Source organism: Chrysemys picta, chromosome 6 (assembly GCF_011386835.1).
Source record: "Chrysemys picta bellii isolate R12L10 chromosome 6, ASM1138683v2, whole genome shotgun sequence".
NCBI classification, from domain to species: Eukaryota; Metazoa; Chordata; order Testudines; family Emydidae; genus Chrysemys; species Chrysemys picta.
The window spans coordinates 32,856,210-32,877,283 of NC_088796.1; the positions used below are offsets into that span (position 1 = coordinate 32,856,210).

A 21,074-nucleotide genomic window follows, 5' to 3' on the forward strand; every position below is an offset into this window, starting at 1 on the left:
ATTGGGTCTACACCTGACAGCCTGGAAACTGGCTAGCCGACATCCACTGGAAGAAAGTGTTCAGTGGAAGTTCAGAACATTCTGCTCCAAGCAGGAAAGCCTCAACTAGACTGACTTTTATAAAGCTAAGTGGAAGAAGTCTTTTATTTGGGCGTCTCATCACCAGCTCCCCAACAATACCCATATCAGCAATATTGGACTATTTCCTAGCCCTGAAACAATTGACTTTCTATTAGTTTCAGAGGGATCTATCTAACAATAATATCTATGCATCACCCTCCTATCCAGGACCACGCTATGTTTTCTTACCCTGCAGTGACCAGATTCCTTACAGGCCTCTCTCATGTTTTTTCTACAGTTCAGGAGCTCCATCCCACTTGGGACCTCAGCATAATATTAATAAGATTGATGGCTTCCTCCCTTTGAGCCCTTAGCAACCTGTTCTCTGTACCACCTATCTATGAAGACTGTCTTTTTAGTAGTCATTACATCAGCTTGAAGGATGGGGCGACTCAGGTCCATAGGTCGGTTCTTCTATACAGTGTTTCATAAGGACCACTTTATTCTCAGGCCCAGCTTCCTGCCCAGAGTTGTTTCAGAATTCCATATGAACCAATTTATTAATCTCCGAGTTTTCTTCCATGAGGTTAACTCAACCCTAGGGGAAGTTATACTTGATGTAATAAGGGCACTGTCAAGACAAAATCATTCAGGAACACATGTAGGCTGTTTGTGACCTTTGCTTATAGGGTTAAGGATCTCACAATATCATCATAGAAAGTATCAATATGGGTCTCTAAGTGTATAATAGTATGTTACAGTTATCCAGGTTAGATCCACCTAGCCACATTACAGCTTATTCCACTAGAGGTCACGCAGCCTCTGCTATCTGATTGAAGAATTTCCCTGTTTGTGAAATTTATAAGGTTGGCAACATGGAGTTCAGTCCACACATTAACAGGTATTCTTTGATACAGGCTTCCAGATCAGATGCCTACTTTGGTAGGACTGTCCTGCAGGATTCCTTGTGTCCACCTCTACACAAACAGAAAACTGCTTGATGGCCATCACAAGGGGAATCCATATGAATAATCCTTTGAAGAAGAAAGGATGGTTATGTCCCTTACAGTAACTGTGACTCTTTGGGATGTGTTGTCCACCTGGAATTCCACAACCTTCCCTCATTCCCTGCTGCTATAGAGACCTACTCCTCTGGCATTCTGTATTGACAAATGAACTGAGGGATGGTTGGGCACGCTCTGCCCTTTATGCCCTCAGGTGGGGGGGCTTGAGGACATCTAGAACCTGGCACAGCCCCAATGGACCCCGATGACCAAAAGAATCCAATCTTGCATTCATGGGGTGACTATTTCAGGGCTAGAAAACAACCCATACTTACCAAGACTGGAATTACAATATTCAGGACAACTGCCATTTGTGATCCAGAATAATCCTTGTTGTATCTTTCCGGTTCAGGGAACTTCTTTTGGAGAGAATACTTGCAGCAGCTTAAAGGGTTAAGTGGTTTAGTTAAAGTACCATACAGACACTATTAGGATGCTGTGCCTTCCAATGGCCCATTACTTCAGACAGCTGTCACAGACAGACAAACACACTGCAAATCTCTCCTTTCCTGCTTAGAGTCAGCATGGGAGCTAGAATTTAGGAACCACAGCTTTTCACCATATATAGAATAATATTTTAACACCACATGGTTTCTGTTAAGTGATTTAACTTTGTGTAATGTATCTGTTTGTCTTGAGTCCACGTGCTTTTAAAAGCCTGCTTTGCTGTAAAGTCAACAGCAGTCCCTAAACATTACATTTATCCTTTTCACAGACAACATTTGAATATCAGATGAGCCTTGAACCTATGAAGCAAACTTGCTGTTCATTGTTAAAGCACAGCTCCTGCAAAAATCACAAGAATGAACCTTGCGGTGCGCGCTTTGGGACTGCAATTGCTCCAGTAAAGGACCTCAACCTTGATGGGTTTAATGATATTGTAATAGGAGCGCCTTTAGAGGATGATCATCGAGGAGCTGTGTACATATATCATGGCAATGGCAGTAGTATAAGGAAAGAATATGCCCAGGTAGGAGTCTGTGATAGAGTGTACAAACCCCACACTGGGCTACAAGGGGTTAAGAGACTATTTTGGGCTCAGCCAGCCCCGCTCTGCCACACCTGCAGCAAATGCTACATCTGCTGGAGGAATTAAAAGGCAGAGAATTAGCTCATTTAGGTGGCAGATCTGGAGGTGAGCTGGGTGGCAGATCTGCAGCTAGCAGAGCAGAGCAGAGGGAAGCCTAAGACTCTGACACAGCTGACCAAAGGGGTCTTCCTTGAGGGAAGGGAGGACCCACCTCGGATACAGCCAGCGAAGGAAGTATCCTGTGGACTTTGGACATTGGTAACCCCCTCTTACTTATTGTGATTTGGGTTTCCCCACCAGGGGAAAGCCTTGGACTAAGCTGATCCCAGGGGGGTGGACAAGAGGAAGAGGCCCAGGGAGGACAGCTTTAAGTAGCCTGGGTTTTCAGATTACTGGTAGCCCAAATGGTCCTGGGTTGGAGCCTGGTGGAATGGGAGAGCCTGGGCTCCCCTCCCTGCAATCCCCCTGGCAGTCGGAAGTTGCAGCCATGACCACTAGGCTATGCTCCCCAAGTGAGGACCATTACAGAGTCAAATATATAGATTAACAGCAGTTATAAGAACAGTGTGTTTTAACAGACATCCCTTGATTAGGGTGGAGTCATTACTCCTTTAGGGCTTGATCCAACGCCTATTGAAATGAGTGGAAGTCTTTCCATTTACTCTGGATTGTTTCTTTACTACAGCACTCAATCCAACTGTAACTGTAACTATTGACTTTAGTCAGAGTTTGATAGGCCCCATTGAAGTCAATGCGAGTTTCTTCACCAACTTCAGTAGGGTCAAATTGTGACCTCCGCAACCTCGACAGCTTCCTTTTAAGAATGCTAAGTACAGTTAAACTCATTCTGACTTTACTAAATTTGACTATTATGATCTATTGTTATAAAACACTTTTTCTTGTTTTTATCATGTCTTCTATTGTGTTTTCATTAGAAATCTTCTAAATATGCTCTGTATGGATAGATAAAGGAGACACTTAACAATTCCTAAAGGATCCAGTGATGTAGCTGGGCATTTTATATTGTGCTCATCACCATGGTAACTCTTTTAGAAGGTCTATAACAGAGCGGCCAAACTTACTGACTCTCTGAGTCACATAAGACAATCTTCAGCAGTTCGAGAGTCAGAGCAAAGCTGCCGGGGCTCGGGACTTCAGCCCCGTGGGAGGTGCCTGCCGGGGCTTCAGCCCTGCTCCTGTTGAAGCCCCGAGCCCTGGCACGTGTACCCCACAGAGCGGAAGCCTCGGACCCCACTGGGCAGAAGCCCTGAGCCCTGGCAGGTGCGCCCCATGGGGCTGAAGCCTCGAGGCCCCGCTCCCCGCTGGGCAGAAGCCCCTACCACACCACTCCACTGTAAGACAGAGGTCCTGAGCTCTCCCCCTCCTTCCCACCAGTCTGGTAGGTGGAGAATGGGGAGGTACATGGGGGGGCTCCATGAGCTGCACTTTAATGGTAAAAGAGCCGCAAGTGACTCACAAGCCAGTTTGGCCACCCCTGGTCTATAATGAAAATGCAGTGTTAAAATTCTAAAAGGCCTATTCACACCCAACTCATCCATCCTTAATTTATTTATATGAGTTGTTATATACTACATAAAGCTATTAATTCTTTTTCACAGCGTATTCCATCAGGTGGAGATGGGGAAAAAGTGAAATTTTTTGGTCAGTCTATACATGGAGAAATGGATTTAAATGGTGATGGTCTAACGGATGTCACCATTGGAGGCCTTGGTGGTGCTGCCCTCTTTTGGTATGTATATTAAAAGCATTTGTTTAAAGGGGAAAAGCCTAAATCACCTGTAGATTGTTGACTGTTCTCTGTTGGTAGACTAAAGTTTTCATGTTGACTGTTTTCTTTATTCCCTATAGTGTTGTATTAATTTAGATGGAATAAAAGGGTCTAAAGAGTCATAGGCATGAATATGACCTGAAACTTTCCAACATTAAACAGAGTTAAACAAGGTTCAGGATTTGGTATACAGAGACCTCAGCCTACTTAGTACGTGCCATGGCAAACAAACCATCAAGCATCCTTTTATTAAAGTTACAGAACAATAAGGAAAAGCAGTTAAAGCATTTGAAATGCAAAGCATTAAATAAGGTTTTCATTTTAACAACATTCCTTGTTCCCTGGAGAGAATCTTTAGAAGGAATTCCCACCTCTACCCCATCCCCCTTCACACCGTGTTTGACATTTTTATAGATGGTAATAACTGTTCTCTTTGGGAAAAGAGATGGGCTAGAAGACCCAACAAGTTGCACACACACGCACACACACAAAAGTGGGAGAGAAAAAAATAGCAAAGAGAAAATACAGCTTCTCTCACTTGGAGCCTCACTGGGTGAAGAAACACAAGCACTGCTCATGGTCTTGTCAGTCACTCCAAGATCTGGCAAACTTGTACCAACATTGGGCAGTTTAGGGCATTGCATTTATCTTCCTGTTTCATGTCAGAGGTTTAGAGCAGTGTTGCAAAATATATAGTGTTGGCCAACTAAGCCAGACTCTTGTTAGACAGAAGGAAAAAAGGAGAGGGATAGGAAAGAGAAGAAATAAGGTAGGGAAGGAAAAGAACATACAAGTCTCACATCCCAGGTAATATTTGGGATTTAGCCAAAGCCAGTGAAGGTGATGATGTAATCTGGTTCCCTCTCTCAAGTCTGGTCTAGTCAGGACATCTTTCAGGATTAGTATGAAGAAGGTTGGGGTCCCAGGAGACAGTATGGGTAGCAGCCATGATAGTGAAGCTTGCTCCTTTCCCAGTCAACCAGCATCACAGTAGCTAGCTTTTCCTCTCAAAGTCTCTTTTTGAGGACCCCAAAAGGGGAATGATGAGCAGTCTAGCCCGTCCTTTCAGTATTGTCCATCTATTAGGCCTAGTTTCTAGCACATCAATTTTGGTTTACTGATTTTCAGTTCTACACTTTTCTTGTTTACCAGACAGGATCTTAGCACATTCCTTGAGTTATATTAATAGGCCTTTTTGTTCAGACTAATTTATTTTTTCTGTCGCCTTTTTGCACCTTTTCCCTTCAATATTTGTTATAGGTTATTGTGACATCTTTTAAACTTACACTTACTTTTTACATTTGACCTTACACTTAGGGTAACTTTGTAGGCCCAATTATTATAGCTCTGTGTGTGTGTCCCCATTAAAATAATAATAGGTGCTTAACTTGCGCTAATTAATTAACATACACACTCCCGATTGAAGGGTGGACTATTGCAGGAAAACGATGTCTCTCACCCATGTTTGTACTTGTTTCATCTCATATTTTAGTATTATATATGGATCTTAATATTTCTAATGTCTCCCTGAGAGGAGAAATAATGAAAAAATGAAACTTGCTATATTATAAAAGTAATCATAATTTTAATTTTTTTATCTAAACAAAAAGACCCTATTCTTTTAGAATATAGACAAAATAGAACCTACAACATTTTCACTGAACTAACTGTGGCTTAATATGTAATGGCAAAATTAAGCATAAATTATTACATCCAAGGTCAAAAGAATAAATAACAAATCCCGCACTTCCTGTAATAATAGTAATTAAACATATTAAATCCTATTCTAATGTAAATGAACACCTGAGACTAAATTTAGTATTTGTGATGAGTTGTGATTGACAGCTAGTCTGTTCTAAGCAGATCCTATGTTTTGTTTGTTTGTTTCCCCATTTTTCTTCTTCCCCCTTCCAACCTACTTCGTCTCATCCAATTGTCTTGTCTTTTAGGCCCCAGTTTCGCAATGGAACAACTCTCAGTGGGTAAAGTTAAGCATGTGTATAAGTCTTTGCAGGATCAGGGGCCTTAGACTGTCTCTCTTTGGGGCAGGGTCTCAATGTTAACCCCAAAAGTTCAAAATCATGAGTCAGGCTCCAAAAATCATCAGATTTTCTTAACAATCATAAGAAATTTTAAAAATAATAAGTATGGGGTCATCTTATTTACATTCTGGCTTTTTAACCATTAAGGTGCCCTTGAGTTACATTTTCAAGCTTTTCTTTGTGACTACAAGGACTAGAAGCTTACTTTTTCTTTTTAAATGACAGCTAAGATTCTTACCTAATCAGTGATCTCCAGGAGCTGGGGCTCTAAGCAAAACACCAAATATCACAAGACTCATAACAAAATCATAAGACTTGGCAGCATGGGGATTGTCATTTACTATATATGCCTGGTACAACGGAGGCCTGACCTGGTTGAGACATCTAGATACTACAACATTAGATATGTTAAGTCATAATAGTGAAAGCAGATACAACTTCTGAAGCCAATGAATGTTGTGCCTGTTTATACTGGGTTGGATTTAACCCTTGAAGTCAATGAAAGTTTTCATAGACAAATCAGTGTCGTCTTGTAAAAACAGAGAACAGAAATCATCATAACAAATAATCCTTCTCCCAAGACTTTACCAACCAGAATTTTGGACTTAGAAATACTTTTTTATTTTTTGCTATTAATACATTTTATGTTGCCTCCGTGTGGTTTTAATTTGCTGGCTTTTACATACTTTTCTGATGTTTGCAAAATAAGAAGTAAAAACCATTTTGGATAAAATTTTCAGAAGCAGCTAAGTGACTTAGCAGCCTAAATCCCATTTCCCTTTGACTTACAATGAGATTTAGGCTCCTAAGTACCTAACAATCTCTTTAGAAAATGGGACTTAGGCTTCTAAGTCACTTAGCTGCTTCTGAAAATCTTATCCTTTGTGCATGTCTAAGGAAGGTCTGAAGAGTATTCCAGTAACTGCTCCCTTCCCATTATACAGTATACCTTTATAGTATGTAGAGTATATATCATTATCTGCCTATATCACTATATGTATGTTCAGTAATGTACAGTATTGCATAGTTTGACAAGTTTGTTTTTAAAATGCTAAAAGATTTACATTATTTAATGGTCTTCTTTCCTATTGATGTTTTCTTAAGGTCTCGTGATGTAGCTGAAGTAAATGTTTCCATGAATTTCACACCCAATAAAATCAATATAGAAAAGAAAAACTGTAATACAGATAAAAAAGAGACAGTATGCATAAATGTCACAATTTGTTTTGAAGTCAGACTAAAGTCTAAAGAAGATACAATATATGAAACCAGTAAGTAGACAGCACCAAGTCATCGAATCTTTGCATGAAAACCTGCTCTATTTGCATTTGGGGGTTGATGGGTTTGTTTTGGGTTATTTGTTGTTTTGGTTTGTTTTTTGGTTTTGGTAGGTTGATTTGGGTTCCCTCCTCCCCCCAAAAAACAGCATGCAACTATGAAATTATTTTTTAAGTTTGGTATTCAAAATTTATAACAAAATTAAAATTGTTAAAATGTTGTTACAGTTTAAAAAAAACAAAACAGCAAAAATAAACTGGGAGAGAAAAGAGTAGGGAGATGTCTATTGCTTATAATCCTATCCACATAGGTTGTATTATTTCAATTATCTTTGTAGGTATACAGTATTGGGCTACACTTGATTCACAAAGACGGATACCTCGAAGCTTGTTCATGGAAAGTCAAGAAAGGAAGATACAAAAAAATATCACTGTCAAAGGGTCAGAATGTATTAAACATAACTTCTACGTGTTGGCAAGTAAATCATATAAAGTGGCTATATTTTCTCATTGTTACATTACAGTTATCTCTAAGTGCATTTTATTGCATTAATGCTAAAATAGATTAAAAAGGCTCCTTACATTCACAATCATTGTCAATAGCCAGTATACACATTATTAATCCAATTTCATAGTATTCATATTTCTTTAACTATATATTAAATTCTCCTAGCTTAATTTATTTTTATTTCTTTGCTATTTATATTTAAAAGACGAATAACACAATTGGGCTGAATTCATCAGCCATGTAAAGGATGGTGGATGACTTAGATGTGGGCAAAAGAGTGAGATGAAAGTGTAATTTGCACATGTAACTCTAAATCTCCATAATTAGGGTTGGGACAGAGTATGTGTGAGATGACCAGAGCTAGACCTCTTTACTATAAAAAAAGAAATGTAAAGCAGTTAGTAAAGTCCATTATGATCATTGGCTTTATAGAATCATTAGGGATTTACACTATTTGATACCTATTCTTAAAACATCTAGAGCTGAAGGATTTAGGCATTGTGACACTGAGCCCAATGACTGACCCAACTGACTCTTTACTCAGGAAAGAATGAGAGCACAAGCATGAAAATAACTCTGTAGCCTGATGCTTGGAGTACTCACCCAGGATGTGAGAGAGACAGCATCCAGTCCCCCTACTTCAATGATACTTTCATTATTTATCCACAGTGCAACATCTTCAACAGGAGAGACAGAGGAGCTCCCTATATCAGAATATCCCAAAGCCTAATGGTTAGAGCATCAAAGCTGCTTTGTGTAAGCTCACCTATGGGAGCCCAATCCATTAGGCAGCGTGTGAGCACGTCTACTGCATCGGGCCTCTTGGGCGAGTTAGGGGGCCAAACACCTTGCTTCTCCTGATCTGTGAATCATGCAGGGTCTTAGGTGGGAGATAGGCATCTGGACACTCACAGGGAGGCAGCAGTGCACACGCTCAGAAACACAGGTGCCTTGGGAGCTTTTACAGCAAAAACTCAGGTGGTGGGCGAGTTTAGATGCCTACAAGGTCATTGGGAGTTTTGTGTATTAAAAGTGGTCCCAGAACTGGGAAATAGGCACCTAACTTAGGGACCTAGGTGCCTAACTCCTTTTGTGTACCCAGATCCTAGCAACTCCACAGTTGCTTGCTGAAAAAATTACCCTACTGGTATATGATGCATAACACACAGATTTGCTTGAACGTGAAATATGTGTAAGAATAATGGGCACAAATTCATCCCTGGCACAAAAGGGCACTCCATTCATGTCAGTGGGCCTCGTATCTGCCTATTCCAGGGCTGCCTTTGGTTCATTGAGAAACTATAAATGTTGACGCTTTTAAGATGATCTTGAATGATCGTGCATTGGTAGAGGGATGGACTAGATGACCTTTTGTGATCCTGTGGGACATGTATTTTGAAGGTTTTGTTTGGAAACATGCCGGTTTGTCATCATTAGCTAGATACACCAAGTTGTTCCTTTTTCAGATATTTTTCCTACACTGTGGTTTGGGTGAGAATGTGACTGAAAAATAAAGCACCTGGGAGGTTCTCCATATTTATTCTCCTTTAGCAGCTTCCATACCAATGGTGGTTTTAAGGGAAATTTTCATAATAACAGTTTCATTTGTTTCATTTCTAGGACAAGCCTGATTTTCAGGACTCTGTAAAGTTTTTGTTGGAGTTCAATTTTTCCGACCCAGAGAATGGTCCAGTTCTCGATAGCGACCAGCCGAACGCAGTGTATGAATATGTAAGACATTAAGGTTCATTGCTAATATCTAGAGTATTTAAGATGAGATTCACCCCTCTCCAGACAGCCCCTGCAAGGCCCAGAGATGGATGGCTTAGTCCATAAATTGGCCAGGGCTGGCCAGTGAGGGTGGAGGGGCTAGACTGGGAGATGCATTCTCCCATGAAACTTCCATTGGTGGGGACTTTGACTTCAGTGGGATTTGAATCAGGTTGTGAAACTCTAACTGAATTTTAAAGCTGAGTGACCTGCCCACATAGGACACTCAATGAAAGGAGGCAACTGTATCTAATCTACAAATTAGAGCAGGGGAATGTGTCAGGACTCATTGGTACTATTCACAATTTTGCCACTGACTCACTCTGTGATCTTGGGTAAATCACTTAACCTTTCTGTTCACCCATTCATAGGTATCCCTCTTCTGCAGCTGGGTAATAACACCTAACTATTTTACAGGGTCGAGGGAGGCTTCATTAACTAATACCAACAAAGGTCTCTATGACAGTCCCACAAAAGGTGTTTTATAATGTAAAATACGATAATGACTTGAAATGATACTTACATTTTGATTATACTTATAACAAAATGTGAATACAACTATCAATATTATTGTTGCAGATTCCTTTCACAAAAGACTGTGGAATCAAAAATAAATGTATTACAGATCTGGTTCTGAATATAACAGCAAGTATAGCTGGAGACAGGTAACTACACTGAAACTTAATATAGCTGCCATACTAATAAAATAGAGATTCTGTGCTCTAATAGAATACTAGTGATCAGTGTTTTCTCAATCAAAGACAAAACAGTATGACCATGGAAAAAGTTCCATAGCTTAATTTTTTTTTCAGTTTGGAAAGTAAAGATAATTAACACAATTTTTATTTTATTTTACAGTTCCCCTCCATTCATCATAAAGTCAAGCAATGATAAGTTCAACGTGTTACTGTCTGTCAAGAATAAAAAAGACAGTGCCTATAATACCAGAGTCTTAGTAAAGTACTCTCCAAACATTATTTTTGCTGGAATTGAGGTATAGATTTTTCAATTGATCACAATCTGGGTTGGTGGAGAGATTTGAGGGGGTTGCTGTATTAATCTGCTAAACTAGGGACATCAGTTTGAGAATTATCATGGGACTAAAATTTCTTAGGCCAGTGCAAACCAAGCACCATTATGGCCTTTAAGGAAATGGGTGAGAAACGGTACTGTTCAATTGAAGATGGTGTCAGAGTAGTGAAGATACATAAGGCCTAAATCTGCCTTCACTTACACCAGAGAGTTGGGTGGGTGAGGTAATATCTTTTATTGGACCAACTTCTGTTGGTGAGAGAGACAAGCTTTCAAGCTTCACAGAGCTTCTCCTTATGTTCCTCAGCTTTAGCCTCAACACTCTGGTTATCTTCTCCAGACCTGAGGAAGAGCTCTGACGTTTGAAAGCTCATCCCTTCCATCAACCGAAGTGGGTCCAATAAAAGATATTACCTCACCCACCTTGTCTCTCTTATATCCTGGGACCGACACAGCAAAAGCAGCAAAGCATATTCACTTACATCAGGAAGACGGTGTAACTCTTTTGACTTAAAGGGACCATATTCATTGGTATAAGTGAGAAGAGAAATCAGTTCCATGAATGCAGTCTTGGAGGAGGCTCTGCATCAAGTCATCATAGTTGAAGGGCAAGAAGGAGCACCTAAATCAGCAACAGTTGGGAAGAGGGGGATTATGAAATGCACGGGAAGGAGAGAATAACAATATGTGCTTTGCTGACATTCTGATGTCCGGGGTATGGGGAAGCACCTTATCAGTTAAAACAAATATTAATAATAATAAACATGATGACCTCAGGGCTATAGAAAGTTAATGATAAACAATTCTGAAGTTACCAAGATGACCTGTTTGATTAGATGTCAAGTATTTAAAATGTTTTTGATCTATTTATCATGGGCCTGGTTTTTAAAAATGTGCATGTAATTATGTGCCTAAGCTGTGTACACAGTTTCCACCATTATGTGCACAAATCAAGTATTTGTGCATACAAATGGCCAGTTGGACCCAGTGCTTGATTGCACGATTCCTGGTGTGTACTGAGTAAATGCTAGATTTATGTGGAGTCATGGTAATTGTGTTTGCAAGTAGGTGTCATTGTGCATGCATTTTTGTGCATTCTGAGTACAAAACAAGAACATTACAGGAGAAGTGTAAACAAGCCAAGACAGCTGGGAAAGAAGAAGTAAAAGCATTGCACAAAGCAGTGAGGAAATCACAAATGTTGGACAAGAAAAGTCTTGGAATGAAGAGACTCAACAACTGGCAGAAGCAGCAACAAAGCAAGATATGAAAACAATATACAAAAAGGTTAAGTTGTATAGAAACACAATCAGGCCAACAATGCAAGTTGTAAGAAAGGCTTCAGTGAACTAACAACAAATGCCAAAGAGGTGATGGAAGTCTGAAAGGAGCATTTTGACAAAATGCTGAACCCTGTAGCTAATCCATATTTTCCAGATATGCTAGCTGAACAGGGCAGAATGAATATCAGCACTGAACTACCATCAGAAAAAGAAACAGAAAGAGCAGTGAAGCAGTTTAAACATGGAAAAGCTGCAGAAATGAACAGCATAACAGCTGATCTGCTAAAACCAGTGGGACAAGTGCTATCGGAGCATTAGGAAGTGCCAATAGTTGTGCCAATCCTGAAGAAAGGAGATCTTGCCAGTCTGAATAATTATAAAGGTCTAAGCTAATTATCAGTACTGGGGAAAAATAATGTTGAAAATAATTGTTAGCAGATTAAGGCAAGTTTTAGAATAAGTAAGGAGGAAGTGTGGCTTCAGACCAGGGCGAAGTTGCATTAATCAGATATTTACAATCTGACAGTCAATGGGGGGGAAAAAGTGGGAATGTGGATTAAAGATGTCTAGATGGTAGATGAGATAGAGGGTGTGACATTGTGTGATCTAGAATTAAGTTCTTTAGCTTATGCAGATGACATTGTACAACTGCCAGACACCTTTGATTTAAATATGATACTCTTCACTACCATGGAAAATTGTAGTGTAGTCAACTTGGACTTGCAATAAATGCCAAGAAGATGAAGTGATTGCATCTTGTGAAATGGACAATAGATGAAGTGTTGAAAAGCAGCAGTGGTGAAGCCACAGAACAAGTGAAATCTTATGTGTACCTAGGAAGCTTTATCATTGTCGATGGTTCCCTCAAGGATGAGCTTAAAACATGTACTTTGGCTACCAAAGTGAAAATTTATCAAGCCAGTTTATTAACAGTAGAACTCTGGAAGTAGCTGCATTAAATGGAATGGATATCAGAAGGCTTTAGGCAGGAGAGATCAGAGTTCTTTCAAAGATGGCAGGTATAAAGTGGGATGATGATAAAAGAAATGAAGTTAGGAGGAGAGTAGAATGTGAAATCAGAGATTGTTATGAGATTGGCTGCAATAAAAAATATTCTAATGGTGGGGACATTGGACAAGATAAATGGTAGATAGGAAGACAAAGAAAATAATGCAAAACACAACCAGGGTCAGTGAGACCTAGAGAACAACCAGAGACTTGGTGATGGAACATCATATGCAGGGACATGACCAAGCTGGGCTTCATGGAGGTACAAATCATGGTCAGGAATGAATCATAAGACTGGAAGGGACTTCGAGAGGTCATCTAGTCCAGTCCCCTGCACTCATGGCAGGACTAAGTATTATCTAGCCCATTCCTGACAGGTGTTTGTCTAACCTTCTCTTAAAAATCTCCAATGATGGAGATTCCACAAACTCCCTAGGCAATTTATTACAGTGCTTAACCACCCTGACAGTTAGGAAGTTTTTCCTAAATTCCAACCTAAATCTCCCTTGCTGCAATTTAAACTCATTGCTTCTTGTCCTATCCACAGAGGTTAAGAAAAACAATTTTTCTTCTTCCTCCTTGTAACAACCTTTTACGTACTTGAAAACTGTTATCATGTCCCCTCAGTCTTCTCTTTTCCAGACTAAACAAACCCAGTTTTTTTCAGTCTTCCCTCATAGGTCATGTTTTCTAGACCTTTAATCATTTTTGTCACTCTTCTCTGGATTTTCTCCAATTTGTCCACATCCTTCCTGAAATGTGGCACCCAGAACTGGACACAATATTCCACTTGAAGCCTAACCAGCACAGAGTAGAGTGGAAGAATTACTTTTCGTGTCTTACTTACAACACTCCTGCTAATACATCCCAGAATGAAGTGTGGTTTTGTTGTTGTTGTTGTTGTGTGGGTGTTGTGGTGTTTTGGTTTTTTTTTGCAACAGCATTACAGCGTTGACTCATGTTTAGCTTGTGGTCCATTATGACCCCCAGACCTCTTTTTCTCAGTACTCCTTCCTAGGCAGTCCTTTCCCATTTTGTATGTATGCAACTGATTGTTCCTTCCTAAGTGGAGTACTTTGCATTTGTCCTTATTGAATTTCATCCTATTTACTTCAGACCATTTCTCCAGTTTGTCCAGATCATTTTGAATTTTAATCCTATCCTCCAAAGCTCTTGCACCCCTCCCAGCTTGGTATCATCCGCAAACTTTATAATTGTAATCTCTATGCCATTATCCAGATCATTGATAAAGATATTGAACAGAACCGGACCCAAAACTGATCCCTGTGGGACCCCACTCATTATGTCCTTCCAGCATTACTTTGAACCACTGATAACTACTCTCTGGGAATGGTTTTCCAACCAGTTTTGCACCCACTTTATAGTAGCTCCATCTAGGTTGTATTTCCCTAGTTTGTTTATGAGAAGGTCATGTGAGACAGTATCAAAAGCTTTACTAAAGTCAAGATATACCACGTCTACCGCTTCCCTCCTAGCCAGAAGCTTGTTACCCTGTCAAAGAAAGCTATCAGGTTGGTTTGACAGGATTTGTTTTTGACAAATCCATGCTGACTGTCACTTATCACCTTATTATCTTCTAAATGTTTGCAAATTGATTGCTTAAGTATTTGCTCCATTATCTTTACGGGTACAGAAGTTAAGTTGACTGGTCTGTAATTCCCCGGGTTGTCCTTATTTCCCTTTTTATAGATAGGAAAAGGGCAAATATAGTGCCAGTCTTTTGGAATCTCTCCAGTCTTCCATGACTTTTCAAAGATAATCACTAATGGCTCAGATATCTTCTCAGTCAGCTCCTTGAGTATTCTAGGATGCATTTCATCAGGCCCTGGTGACTTGAAGACATCTAATTTGTCTATGTAATTTTTAACTTATTCGTTCCCTATTTTAGCCTCTTCTGATCCTACCTCATTTTCACTGGTAGTCACTATGTTAGATGTCCAATCACCACCAACCTTCTTGGTGAAAAACAAAACAAAGAAGTCATTAAGCACCTCTGCCATTTCCACATTTTCTGTTATTATTTTCCCCCTTCATTGAGTAATGGGCCTACCCAGTTCTTTTTCTTCCTCTTGCTTCCAGCGTATTTGTAGAATGTTTTCTTGTTACCCTTTATGTCATTAGCTAGTTTGATCTTGTTTTGTGCCTTGACCTTTCTAATTTTGTCCCTACATACTTGTGTTAGTTGTTTAGGTCAAATTACAAAGGATGAATGTGGTTTCCACTTTTTGTAGGATTCTTTTTTATTTTTAGATCATTGAAGATCTCTTGGTTAAGCTTAGGTGGTCTCTTCCCATACTTCCTATTTTTCTTATGCAGTGGGATAGTTTGCTCTTGTGCCCTTAATAATGTCTCTTTGAAAAACTACCAACTGTCTTCAGTTGTTTTTTCCCCTTAGACTAGCTTCCCATAGGATCTTATCTACCAAATCCCTGAGTTTGCTAAAGTCTGCCTTCTTGAAATCCATTGTCTTTATTTTGCTGTTCTCCCTCCTACCATTCCTTAGAATCATGAACTCCTTATTTCATGAACACTTTCACTCAAGCTGAAAATCAAATCTATTTGTCAAAATCAAATCTAGAACAGCCTCTCCCCTAGTAGCTTTCTCCACCTTCTGAAATAAAAAATTGTCTCCAATACATTCCAAGAACTTGTTGGATACCTTGTGCCCTGCTGTGTTATTTTCCCAACCGATGCCTGAGTAGTTGAAGTCCCCCATCACTGAATGGTGACACTGTACTGCTCCCCATATTTGTAAAGATGCATTGGAATGAGAAGAAAATTCTTTTGCACATATACATATTTTAAACTCGAGCCCTATGCATTTTGTGAAGTTCTCTGTACACTTTCACTGATAAACAATAATAGTAACTCTGATATAACAATATTATGATAACAGTATTTTACATGTTATGAAACAAATGTAGACAGTCCTATCCATTAACAATTTGAATTTTAAATGATGATGATGATGATGGAAAGTGACAATTATTACAAAGAATATGTGATATACTTCTGGACTGTTTAATTTTTAATTAAAACTTTTTTAAAAAAATGTTGCACATAAAAGTGAAATCATTCTTGTAATTATGTGACTCTTTCTGTCTAGGATATACAGAAAGATAGTTGTGAATCCAATCACAATATTACCTGTAAAGTGGGATACCCTTTCCTAAAGTCTGGAGAAGAGGTAGGAAACTGTTAATGGAATACTTTTGGAGAGGACAGCAGCCCCGTATGGCAGCTGTCCATCCTGATCAGTTATGTATTTATGCACCAATTAAGGTTTCTAGATGTAAATAAATCTCAAATCTAAATCTCAAACAACTCATGTCAATGAAAAAAGAACCCTCACATGCGAGATAGACAGGCAAACATCAAACTTTCCCCAGATCGCTCTGGGGCTTACTCAAGAGATAGGTGTCTGGATTCTTCTAGTGAGGCAGTAGTGCACATGCCCAGAGAGAGCTTTTACCCTGGAAATATGGGCACTGATTTTACATGCCTAAGGGTTCAGCAGGAGTTTTGTGGATCACAGTGGAGCCTGAAATAGAGATTTAGGTACCTAAACCTGAAATTTAATCCCCTAGTACCTTGTGAATCCCACCCCTTGTGCTGCTACACTGGCTCCAGGTCCCTACTAACTCTGTCCTGGCTCTTTGGAAGTGAGGCATCAATGCTAGAGATGGTGTTCAAGGGAGTTCTCCAGCACAGAGTGGCTTATAACCTCTACATTAATGATGTAGCCCATTGCTCTGTTTGTGGTGTGGAAAACTATATTCATATGAAATCTCAGTTTCTTTTAGACTTTCCATGAGTGACCTGGTTGAGTTTATAAAATATAAATTAGCTAGATGAAAGAAAATGTTCTATAACCTCAACATTTTGCACAAGAAATGTTTAAACAATTATAACCTATTCCTTTATATTTTAGGAATAAATTTCTAGTAGCCCAGATGTATTCTTTGGTGATTAAATCAAATGTCCAAATGCAGCATTTTAAATTGGGACTTCAATGTCTGTAAAATAGCTTAAAATAAGGACAATAAATTGCTCTAGGATAAAATATCTTATTCCTTTGGGGTACACCAAATCTTGTGTAGATATAATAAATTACCTTAGATTCTCTCTCACACACCAACATACACACTTTTCCAATTCCAGTCTCTGACCAGTAGCAACTAGATTAGCTGTTCTTACCATGTAGACAAATCAGGACAAAACCCACTACTTATTGTTCCCATTCACAGCTTAAGAGTCTTCTCATTTTACTTTCCAACTGAAATTGCCAGGTTGTCTGTGGCTAGAGTCCTTCAATTCCCACTCAATCGGAAGATCTAGATGTTTCATACCCTCATTTGCATTCAGATATTAATTCATCTAATTGGCTGATAAACAGTCCCAGCAAATTCCTGTTCTAGGCCTCTTCCTGACTTCCTTATATGCTCAAATTGCCCAGACAATGTTCTCTGGATCTTTCATACGAAAGTTGTGCACACAATTAAACCAATGGAGAAATAAAGAGCTTGAATTCAAACTCCTTCAGATTAACAAACTGTAAGCTTGTTATATCACATAATTACCAAATGCTACATTTTCATTAAACCAAAGCAAAACTGCTACAGTGTAATCTGTCTAGTGATGCTGAGAGGCATGTTTAGAACAGAACTTCCAAAACCTTCCAAGTGACCATGTTAGGCTATCTTGGCCTTAATTATAGTCATCAGTAAATTGTTGTAAAATTCAGGATTCTTTATTTGTTTAGATTTATTCAGTAGATTTAAAAAATGCTTATTCAACACTCTAGGTACCTTTGCCATGTATTAAAAGTGCCATCACATTAGTATGAAGAAATGAAAACCCAGCAGCCTCTTCTAAATGAGGAAGGGAAACAGCCCACTCCAGCTATACTACCAAGGCTTTGTGTACAGATCCCTCCCCAAAGGCCTGATAGCTGTTATACCAGGCTCTCAGGATCAACAGATGTAGGATTCTTAAAACAAGGAAATTAAATTTACAAATTGGAATTTAAATATGCAATTTTATGTTAATGACCTTTTTACACATATTATATATTCAATTTTATTCTGGGTCACCAGTTTTGAAAAATTGGCCCTGCAGTGTAATAATCTGGTTGCTATTGGATTTCCTTTTAATTTTGGACAAAATCCTACTCATTCAGTTAGAGGGGTAGCCGTGTTAGTCTGGATCTGTAAAAAGCAACAGAGTCCTGTGTCACCTTATAGACTAACAAAAGTATTGGAGCATAAGCTTTCATGGGTGAATACCCACTTCATCAGACACTGTTAGTCTATAAGGTGCCACAGGACTCTTTGTTGCTTCATTCAGTTAGATGGACTAAAAACTGAGTATGGACTCCAAGATTTTTGACTTAGGAATTTAGCCAGTTTTCATCTGAATACCTTTTAACGTTTAGCTGAGTTTTACTCTCCTTTTCTTAGTATCTTTTTAAAATATATTTTCTCCCCCAGATTTCTTTCAGAATAGTATTCCAATTCAATGCTTCTTATCTTCTGGAAAATGCTACTGTTCAAGTGTATGTAACAAGGTTAGTTACCAAAATTACTGCTTTTATATCTCAAGCTTTCCTTTTAGTCACTGTATAGCTTGCACTCCAGCTGATATGACAGAGATGTTTTTTGGGGGGGTTGGTTTGGTTTTTTTGTTCAAAAGAGAATATTGAATGTCTAGAATGGCCAGCTTTAGAGATGTACAGAACTATTGGTTGGTTTGAGGCTATCAAATGAGATAGATTAAATGAATGGACATTCATTTATAGAGGCCAATGAGACACAAGTGACTCAGATTTGCTAGCCTCAACCACAGAAGACATCTGTTCTGATCACAAAATGACCATACATTGTAATACAATTTGCAGTCTCTGCCAAGGAGAGAGACCTCAGCCTTAAATAGCAATGGTGTTGCAGCAAGTCAAGATTGAGGTGCCTTGCCATAGCTGCATGGGTAAATTGTACTGCACCTGCCTGTAATATATGCTGTCACAGGAAATTACAGGGATTGTGTGATGGAGATGGCCCCTACTTGATATAATGTAGCTATTTTCAATCTACAGCAGTTTGTATTCTCATTTCTACAAGGGTGTAATTTTGACTTTGGCCTAATGCAGTATGTACCTTTTACTTACTGGAAAGAGCCATTTCAATTTATTTTTAAAAGACCATAATTAACTTGAAGTGGCCAGTGGGGTTTTTTATATCCACAGCTGCAGGTATTTCAGTCTCTCAGAGCCCTCCCCACCAACTATACGTACTGTGTACTGAGGAGTATCATAATCTGACCAGAGTGGTGTGTGTTCTGTTCTAGTGACAGCGAAGAACCACTTGAGACCCTGACTGACAATGGAGGAGACATTAGAATCCCAGTAAAATATGAAATAGGATTAAAATTTTTCAGGTATTAATGTTTTTCTGTACTTAATTTTCTAGTATGGGATACAACAAACATTTAAAGAGACTATGTTAGCTTGTATTTTATTTATAAGATTTCATAAATTAGCCTTAATTTCCAGATTCTCAAAAGCCTTTTATCAGTTCACATATACATTTTTAACTCAAGGGTTCTGCCATAGTAAAAATGTATTCTTTGCTCTCAGGAACAGTTGAAATTAAGTTGAGTTCTATCCTTAGAAATATGTGTACAGGGTATGCCTACATATGGGATGTGTTGTGTGTATATTTGTATATGTAAATGATTAGGCTAAATTCATTCCAACTGGGATTTTCAAAGCATCTTAAGGCAGTTAAGTGCCTAACTCCCTTTTGTGCTTCTGAATAACATTTCCCGCTCTTTGTGTTACTTCATTGACTTAAATCATCCCTAATAAATGGATGTCAAATTGAGCTTTAAATATAAGTCCTGCCCATATGGAATAGAGCTAAATTTGGCCCATCTGTTTTTATCCTCCTTGCTCTTTTCTGTTTGTTGACTGGGATTCTGCCCATTTTGCATGGCACTACGGTTGGCATGAAGTACTACTCAAGTTGAGCAAGGCAGTGTAGAATCAGGCCTTGAATCCATCTTTCTTTTATGAATGATTTGTTCTGATATAGTTTTAACCAGACAAGGTATTTGTAATGTACATAATATTTAAAAAGACAAGCACTTTGTAGAAAACCAATGACTTCTGCATTAATGGAAATAGTAGCACACTTACTGTAACAAAATTAGCCTTGGAGGATTAACTTAAGTAACAAAAAGATCTTTATAATTAACTTAGAGTGCATGATTATAAAGGTTTTGTTATTTTTTTAACCCACAGTAATTTCAAAGATCCCAAAGAATGCCATATTATAATTGCAGCAAATGATACAGTTCCTGCTTATATTAATACAACTGAAAACATTGGGGATGAAGTTAACATAAACTATATGGTAAGTAACAGGAGCTACAATGGCATTGTAAAAGGACTAGTTCTATGTTTTTGAACTTGGTTGAATGCATTTATGTCCTTTGCTAACCTATTACCTAAGTGTCACATATGCAACATATTAAATCTCCTACAGCAGCATTTTGTGCTTTTTGCTTTCAAAATATTATATATCAGCGGTATTCAAATGTGATCTGTGGGCCATGGAGCCATTCCAGATGGTCAATGGGAAAACATGTGCCATTGAAACTAGAAGCTGCCCTTAATTCATTACAGTTTGTATTTATTGTTGAGAATTGATATTTCCAGAAACCAGCCAGCTTTGAAGAAAGGAAGTACAATGCTCTAAGGACTTTGCATTTCTAATTAAATGAAGATGGCAAAGTAGAATAGTTGGGCTGGAAAAGCCATTTAGTGGGCTATAAATCCCTCACATTGTAGCAGGACTGATTTTAATTATCCTTAAAACATCCCTGTTTCCCAGTTTTAAATCTAGCATTGAATATTAGTCCTATCCATTTGAAAAGTCTGAATCAGCAACTTTCCATCTGTAATAGATGGGCCTTGGGAAAGGACTAACTCTTTCTATACAGTAATTATAAAGGTGAAATTGTTATTCCTCTGTTATATTATATCCCACCCATACTTTTTAAACATTAACATTTAGATACAATATTCTCCAATCTTTGTCTTAATTTTAACATTAAGAGAATGTTTTAGGAGGGATTGTCTGATTTCTAAACCCTACCTGACTGAATAAAGGCAGGAGCTGAGGGGCTGCAGAG

General features: G+C 38.7%; 1 protein-coding gene across 2 annotated transcripts in view; it reads left to right on the top strand.

Moving 5' to 3' along the window:
* The window catches only part of ITGA1 (integrin subunit alpha 1), a 122,271-nt gene that overhangs the window by 86,701 nt on the left and 14,496 nt on the right, over positions 1 to 21,074 (top strand). For both annotated transcript variants that reach the window (XM_008168714.4, XM_065598909.1), the window contains exons 14-24: positions 1,840 to 2,094; positions 3,774 to 3,904; positions 7,090 to 7,256; positions 7,601 to 7,737; positions 9,391 to 9,501; positions 10,120 to 10,205; positions 10,399 to 10,534; positions 15,991 to 16,071; positions 18,374 to 18,450; positions 19,227 to 19,316; positions 20,182 to 20,293. In XM_008168714.4, the coding sequence (XP_008166936.1) occupies positions 1,840 to 2,094; positions 3,774 to 3,904; positions 7,090 to 7,256; positions 7,601 to 7,737; positions 9,391 to 9,501; positions 10,120 to 10,205; positions 10,399 to 10,534; positions 15,991 to 16,071; positions 18,374 to 18,450; positions 19,227 to 19,316; positions 20,182 to 20,293 (1,383 nt within the window). The remainder of the gene's footprint in view (positions 1 to 1,839; positions 2,095 to 3,773; positions 3,905 to 7,089; positions 7,257 to 7,600; positions 7,738 to 9,390; positions 9,502 to 10,119; positions 10,206 to 10,398; positions 10,535 to 15,990; positions 16,072 to 18,373; positions 18,451 to 19,226; positions 19,317 to 20,181; positions 20,294 to 21,074) is intronic.